The 7,796-nt window shown below is 36.1% G+C and overlaps 1 protein-coding gene across 6 annotated transcripts in view; it reads left to right on the plus strand.

The window, feature by feature from the left end:
• Positions 1–7,101, plus strand: part of CCNT2 (cyclin T2) — a 38,924-nt gene extending 31,823 nt beyond the window's left edge. For 4 of the 6 annotated variants that reach the window (XM_027055900.2, XM_015073028.3, XM_027055905.2 and 1 more), the window contains 2 exons: positions 2,283–2,353; positions 2,876–7,101. In XM_027055900.2, the coding sequence (XP_026911701.1) occupies positions 2,283–2,353; positions 2,876–4,303 (1,499 nt within the window). In that variant the 3' untranslated portion in view covers positions 4,304–7,101. The remainder of the gene's footprint in view (positions 1–2,282; positions 2,354–2,875) is intronic. The other 2 variants (XM_027055901.2, XM_027055903.2) reach the window with 1 other exon arrangement.
• The last annotated feature ends 695 nt before the right edge of the window (positions 7,102–7,796 follow it).

Raw genomic sequence — 7,796 nt, forward strand, 5'->3', positions numbered from 1 at the left:
AGCAGCCTTTCTCGGTGTTTTGATCACAAAAAAAGAAAAAAGTAACAAAGTTTAAGATATATCTGAATTTGAATCTGGTGTTGAAGCATCAGTGTTCACTGAAATAATTCATGTAATGACTCTTCCAAAAACAGCTTTGGCTTGGACTTGGCCTGCCTGTAATATTTTTTGTTGTTGTTTTTGTTTTATAATTAATAACAAACCCTCATCTGTTTTTTGTATTTAATTTTTTTCTGTATACTTAGCCTTGAGAGAAAAAGGCTCTCTTTTAAGGACCATACTGTGATTTTTGTGTATATAACTAATATATTGGCAGTGATTATTTGACAGATTCTTTTGATTGTCCATTGTAAAATTTAATAAGAAAGTAAAAACAAGCCTTATATTTTATACCTGCTATGTAGGCAGGTTTGGGACCAGAAAACTTTTTTAATTTATTTATTTTGAGAGAGAGCAGCACAAGCAGGGGAGGGGCCGAGAGAACGGGAGAGAGTAAATCCCAAGCAGGCTTCGCACTATCAGCACAGAGCCCTATGCAGGGCTCTATCCCATGAACCATGAGATCATGACATGAGCCAAAACCAAGAGTGGGACGCTTAACTGACTGAGCCACCCAGGCACCCCTGGACCAGAAACTTGATGTGCATTTAATCTTTGACAACCAGGCTGTTAAAGAAATTGAATCAAAACAATTTCTTGTTAATTTTGAACCCAAAATTATTGTGTATCTGCTAGATTTATTAGTGTCCAAGTGGAAAGGTGTTTGTTTGCTTATTTGTTTGAAATTAAAGAGTAGTGGTCCAGGCATTAGATAGCTTTCATTCAAACTGAATCAGAAAGTTCATGAATCTTGAGCAGGTTATAGTTATCACAGCTTATAGACATATAATAAATGCTAAGTTTTTGCATATTTTTTACTTTAAGATAAATTCTGTATGGTCTTAATTTTCGTTATCAGTTTAGCACGTTTGCCTAGAATAGTTTACAGAGAAGCTTACTATGTATACTAAAAAAATAATAAATGAATCTGTGTAGTCTCTACTGAATTGGCATTATTAATATTATGTGATACTGTAATTCATTTGACTGGTATTGATATTTGTCTTGAGTGGTCAATAGCCTAGTGGTCAATGTCACTATTTGGGGGTAGAAAAGTATAATTCACCATAACCACACCATTTTGGAAGTGAGTCATTTCACTGTGATCCTAAATTTAAGGGAAAAATGAGGTAAAAATATATGACCCAGGGTAGTTTTAATAATACGTTAATAGTAATGATTGCTAGGAGAATATGAGTGTAGGTCGAGGAATTCTTTTCATTTAACTTTGAAATAATTTTAAACTTAAACTACAAAATAGTAGTTTCTATATACCCTTTACCTGGTTTCTCTAACGTTAACATCTTATAAAATAATACATGATTATCAAAACCAAGTAATTAACATTGGTACAGTAGTAACTAAATGACAAGTTTTATTTGATTTCCTCAATTTTTCTGTTCTAGGATCCTATGTTCCATTTGGTTGATGTGCCCCTTAAACCCCTTCCAAACTATGACAGTTTTTCTATCTTTCCATTTTTTTATGACCTTGACATTTTGAAAAATAATGGTCAGTTATTTTATAGAATGTTCCTCAATTGGACTTTGATGTTTTCTCATTATTAAATTGAAACTTTGTATTTTTGGCAAGAATACCACATAACTGGGAAATGGGTTTTGCGTTACTCAGTGCACCTTATCGAGTCTTTCATATATCAAGGGGTATATCTTACTGGTGATAATGATAACCATGGTCATCACTTGGTGGTATCTGCTGGGTTCTTCCATTGTAAAGTTACTGTTCTTCTCTTTGTAATTAAATATCTTGAGGAAGGTATGTTAGGATTATACAAATACCTCCTTTTCCTTTAAACTTCTGCCCATTAGTTTTAAAGAATCTATCGATGGATCTTGCCTGCAATAATTATTACTATGATGTTTGCCTAATGAAGATTTTCTATTTGGGGGGAATTTTTTTAATGCTACTAAATTTTCCAGAGATTCTGAGTAAGCATGGGGGCAGGGGGAATGATATTTATTTATTCATTCATTCGTTCATCTGTGATTCATCTTTGAAAATAGTTCAGATCTGTGTCTAGTTCTTTATTTGCTGAAGGTTGAATAGGAGGGTAATAGTGAAGTAGATGAACTCTTGAGGCCCGCTTTTTAATATTGCCCACTTGAGAGAAATATAAATCCTAAAGACACCTTCTAAGTTTTAAATTTAAATTTTATTTTTAGAGCTAACACATGAGTTTCTACAAATATTGGAGAAAACACCTAGTAGGTTGAAGAGGATTCGAAACTGGAGGGTAAGAGAATTGGCAGGGTTTAATAGAATATCAGTTTGTCACTTATCTAACAAGTACATAGCTAACCAGTTTGAATTTTTTGGTTAAATATTCTTATTTCCGGTATTGCTAACTAATTACAGTGTATCATAAACTGCATACACTCAATAGTTTATTCAACTGCTGTGTCCAGTGGACTTTGCTAATAAGTACTTTATAAATTTCTTGTTTAATTCTCACAGTGATTATAATGGAAATATTCTCCTTATTTGACAAATGGGCAAATTAAAGCCTAGACACGTTAAATTACTTTCTCAAATGCTGGGCTAGGATTTAACCTGTATCTAACTCTGAAACCAGCGGTTACCACTTTATATAGCCCCCTTTTGTGCCTCTAAATAAGATAGTTACTTACTGGCAACATAAAGCCTTGAACCCCAGGTGGTTTTGTTTGCATATATTTAATAGAGATTTTTATAAGGCAGAGAAAATTGTATTAAATCCCTTTGCTGTCATCACTTCTTTTGTGTTTTATTTAAATAGGCCAATCAGGCGGCTAAGAAACCAAAAGTAGATGGACAAGTTTCAGAAACGCCACTTCTTGGTTCATCTTTGGTCCAGAATTCCATTTTAGTAGATAGTGTTACTGGTGTGCCTACAAACCCAAGTTTTCAGAAACCATCTACATCAGCATTCCCTGCACCAGTCCCTCTAAATTCAGGAAACATTTCTGTTCAAGACAGCCACACATCTGATAATCTGTCCATGCTAGCAGCAGGAATGCCAAGTACCTCATACAGTTTGTCATCACACCAAGAATGGCCTCAACATCCAGAATCAGCAAGGACAGAACAGATGTATTCACAGAAACAAGAGACCTCTTTGTCTGGTGGCCAGTACAACATCAACTTCCAGCAGGGACCTTCTGTATCACTGCATTCGGGATCACATCACAGACCTGACAGAATTTCCGATCACTCATCCATTAAGCAAGAATATACTCAGAAAGCAGGGAGCAGTAAACACCATGGACCAATTTCTGCTACTCCTGGAGTCATTCCTCAGAAAATGTCTTTAGATAAATACAGAGAAAAGCGTAAGCTAGAAACCCTTGATCTGGATGTAAGAGATCATTATCTAGCCGCCCAGGTAGAACAGCAGCACAAACACGTGCAGTCACAGTCAGCCAGCAGCAGTTCTGTCACTTCTCCCATTAAGATGAAAATTCCCATCACAAACCCCGAAAAACCTGAAAAATACACAGTGGATAAGAAGGAAAAGAGTGGATCGCTGAAATTACGGATTCCGATACCACCCGCTGATAAGAGTGCCAGTAAGGAAGAACTGAAAATGAAAATAAAAGTTGCTTCCTCAGAAAGACATAGCTCTTCTGACGAGGGCAGCGGGAAGAGCAAGCATTCCAGCCCACATGTTAGCAGAGACCATAAGGAGAAGCACAAGGACCATGCCGCGAACCGCCACCACCCCAGCGGGCACAAGCATTCCCACTCCCACAGTGGCAGCAGCAGCGGTGGCAGTAAACACAGTGCCGATGGAATCCCACCCACTGTTCTGAGGAGTCCTGTTGGCCTGAGCAGTGATGGCATTTCCTCTAGTTCCAGCTCTTCGAGGAAGAAGCTGCATGTCAATGATGCATCTCACAACCATCACTCCAAAATGAGCAAAAGTTCGAAAAGTTCAGGTAGTTCATCTAGTTCTTCCTCCTCTGTTAAGCAGTATATATCCTCTCACAACTCTGTTTTTAACCATCCCTTACCCCCTCCTCCCCCTGTCACATACCAGGTGGGCTACGGACATCTCAGCACCCTCGTGAAACTGGACAAGAAGCCAGTGGAGACCAACGGTCCTGATGGCAATCACGAGTACAGTACAAACAGCCAGCATATGGACTACAAAGACACATTCGACATGCTGGACTCGCTGTTAAGTGCCCAAGGAATGAACATGTAATCATTTGTTTAGGTCCATTTTTCCTTTACTTTTTTAATTTAAAAATGGTTAGAATGGAAAACTTCCTCCTGATCTAGCAGTGGTGACACCTGCTATTGCTGCCACTGTTTCAATATTTGTAAGTGCTGCTTTATTCTTCATTCTGAAAAGAAGAGATTATAGTAAACAAGTCTTTATCTCCACATATGATAGTGTTATAAATACTGTAAAAGCATGGAAGGTGCAAAACTCAGTATTTCTACAATTGCAGCTAAGAACATTAGGATGAATGGCTGGCTGCTTCTAGGAATATAAGATGCCTCAAGCATTCATTATTTATAATTTGAATACTGTAGCTATTTTATGTTGTTGTTGCTTGGCTTTCGAATGAGTGTAAATTGTTTTCTTTTTGTGTATTTATACTTGTATGTATGATTTGCATGTTTCGATGATAAAGGGATAAAACAGTATACTGACAACTGTTTACAAGAAAGTGGAGAAAAATGTACATACATTTTTGTATGTTTAGATATTACCATAAATACTCAGGATTGGAGCTGCTTGTAAGTATAACAATATAACTTTATTTTATCTTGTCCGAGTCCATCACTAATCTAAAACAAAGGTGGCACTTTTTCATGTTAACCTTAAACTCTAGGCCTTACTGGAAGCCACTGAAGGGGGACACTTCACTACAGATGGGTATGCAGTGCCACAGATGGTCATTTATTTACACTGTGAGGCACTGAACTTTTGCCTTCAGAGCTTCTGACCAGGTTGGCTGCTGAAATAGCCCCTACTTTTCTGAAGGCTTGAAGAGGAAAAAATAAAGTTTACATACTCTTGATGTGAAGTGCATTTTAAATGTGTGTTGGCTTGTTGCAGTACTATAAACACAGAGCTGTTAATAATGGTTATGTAGATTACTGTGATTTGAAAACTAAACTCACAAAAACTTATATAGTGAAGAATTAGTAAGTTTTTTTCTTAAATAAAGAACTTTAACACTACATATTTTACCAGTAAACAGGGATTGCTTTTCCTTTAGTGTTCAGAATGACACCATATTCTTAAACATACTCCTCCCCTGAAGTGTGTTCGTGTGTGATGCCATATTTCTTTTTCAGGTAAATGCAGTCTTCCTTCTAGAAATGAAATTAAACCTGTCGCTCTCTCGGTTCTTTTATATTCTTCTAACAATAAATACAAAGAAAAGATCATTGACTGTGCATTGTACCTATATATACAGCTTATGGTTGTTACCAAGAAGCTCTGTGAGAAAAAAGGGTTAGCCTCCAGGTGAACAGCTAGTGGAGGTTTTCCGTTTGTTGCACATCCCAGTATATTCCTGTTGAGGTCAGGTTTGCACAGTCATCTAACTTCTGAACAAACAATAGACTTTAACTTGTTTAAAATTTGTCTGAAACACCAATAATGTGGCTCCAGTTTCTCAGCTAATCTTGAATTTATTCTGTGGTAAATCTTTGAGCTGTTGAGTATCTTTAGATGGGGTGAATTCAACTTTTGTTGAACTAAAAACTGTCTTAATTTTTTCCTTTATGTATATGAATTATTTTTGTTAAAAAGCCACTGATACGTGCACAATTGTAATTTTACTCAAGTATGTTGCAGTTGTAAATATTAGAGTTTAATCTCGTGCTCTACTTTATTTAGCAATTACTTAATTTGCCAGTAGCTCTATAATTTTTTTTAAGATAATTGTTCATTATTTTGTCAATGCTATTTGAACTTAGGATACTAGGAGCCTCTTTCCAGGGACTTTGCCTAGGGAGCATGTCCTAACATTTGTTCTTGTCTTGCATAACTTTAGTAATCTTTGTCATTACGTGTAACTTTGTTGCTCTGTATGGCATATTATTGTATCCATAAACACAGTAATTTTGATACAGTTCTACTTTTACAGTGGTACATAATTCGAGGACTAGTATAGAATTAAGCTGAGTGCAAGATGAGGGAGGGAAGGGTTTTGTTCTTGGTAATTTAGATGTGAAACCTCTAAGGAGCTATCATGTGAAACGACATAGGGTGGTTGTGCTACTGTATAATTGGGGATGATAATACCAGGAATTTTAATAAGATTTTGTAAAGAGTATCCAAAAAGTAGTGAACTTATTTTCAGTATGACATAGAAACAATGTGAATATTTAAGGTCTGTGACTATACTTAAACTTCACTAAGAATTTGCAGAACTGTTTCGAGATGTGGGAATAAAGGTAATTTTGTTGAATCTTTATTGGTGCTAATGATGGACAGTTTAAAAGGTAGCTAGTATATATTGTTATGGGTCAGTACTTATTAGTACTTCCAGAATTGAATTTGAAATGCTATGTATTCACTTTTCACTCTGTAAATGTAATTCTTTACGATGACTTTATTTATTAAAGGGCAGCCAGTTGTAATTTGTACAGGATTGTGTGAGCTATTCAAACTCTTTAACCTCTGAACAGGATTATAGCTTCCAAATGCACCGTGGGGATGAATATGAAAATCCTTTTAAGTTTCATTTCCATTAAATGAAAACCCCTATTACTCATATTACTGTTAATTTGCTTTACCCATCTCATTTGCATAAAATAGTTCATCAGTCTAGTCCCAATAGGCTCAACCAAAGAAAAAGACTCCAATGAATGGACGTTATTACCGAGTCTTTTTGTAAGTAGCCATAAGTAAACCAAAATAGTATCATCAAATTTAGGTATGAAATTCCACATGTGCAAAGTACTGTTAAGGTGATTTACATTTTTGATGAGATTTTTTTAAAATATTTGAAATATTAAAAAGCATTATCTTTAAACATCCTTTAAAAGAGTGATTCATTTTTTTAGTTGTCTTTTCCCTAGGTCATAGTTTTCTTACCTTTATGCAGAAGCACATTGCATAGAAAGGCTTTACTTCTACCTCTCTAAGTAGTTTTCCAGTATTGAGCTGTGCCCCCCTATATATTTGCCTTAGCTACTTTAAAATATGCTTTCGGAACCAAAAAGCAAAGGAGAGTTTGTTTTTCACTGAGACATTCTTGGAGGCCTGCTTAACCAAACTAGTGGTGATATCCTTTAGTGGTACAACCTTGCAAAATGCCCCAATTCCTTCTTGTTTTACCTGAGGTTCGTTTCTTAGGTTTGTCTTTGGAAGCAGTTAAAGGTGCGCCTTGGTCTTTCTCTGCATGTGCAGATGCATTCTGGTTAGAATCGTTGATCCACATTTCTTCCATGCCATGTGAGAGGTGCTTGCATCACTTTGTTACCAACAGGTTATAATTAGGGTAGGAGACCTTATATTTTTGGCCTACCCTCCTCCAACTTAACGAGATGACTAGTCTCCTTCAGAGAACCAAATTTTAAATGTGTTTGTTAGTTACCAGTTGCCTTGCCTTAAAGCATTTTGAGCACATTTTTTGGTTAGATTTGAGAATTTAAATTGCTGATTTTTATTCTTTAACCAACCTTAGAGATAAACCACTGCTTGCCTATGCATCACTGTTGTGTACTGTAGA

The sequence above is a fragment of the Acinonyx jubatus genome, chromosome C1, assembly GCF_027475565.1.
Source record: "Acinonyx jubatus isolate Ajub_Pintada_27869175 chromosome C1, VMU_Ajub_asm_v1.0, whole genome shotgun sequence".
In the NCBI taxonomy this organism is placed as follows: Eukaryota; Metazoa; Chordata; class Mammalia; order Carnivora; family Felidae; genus Acinonyx; species Acinonyx jubatus.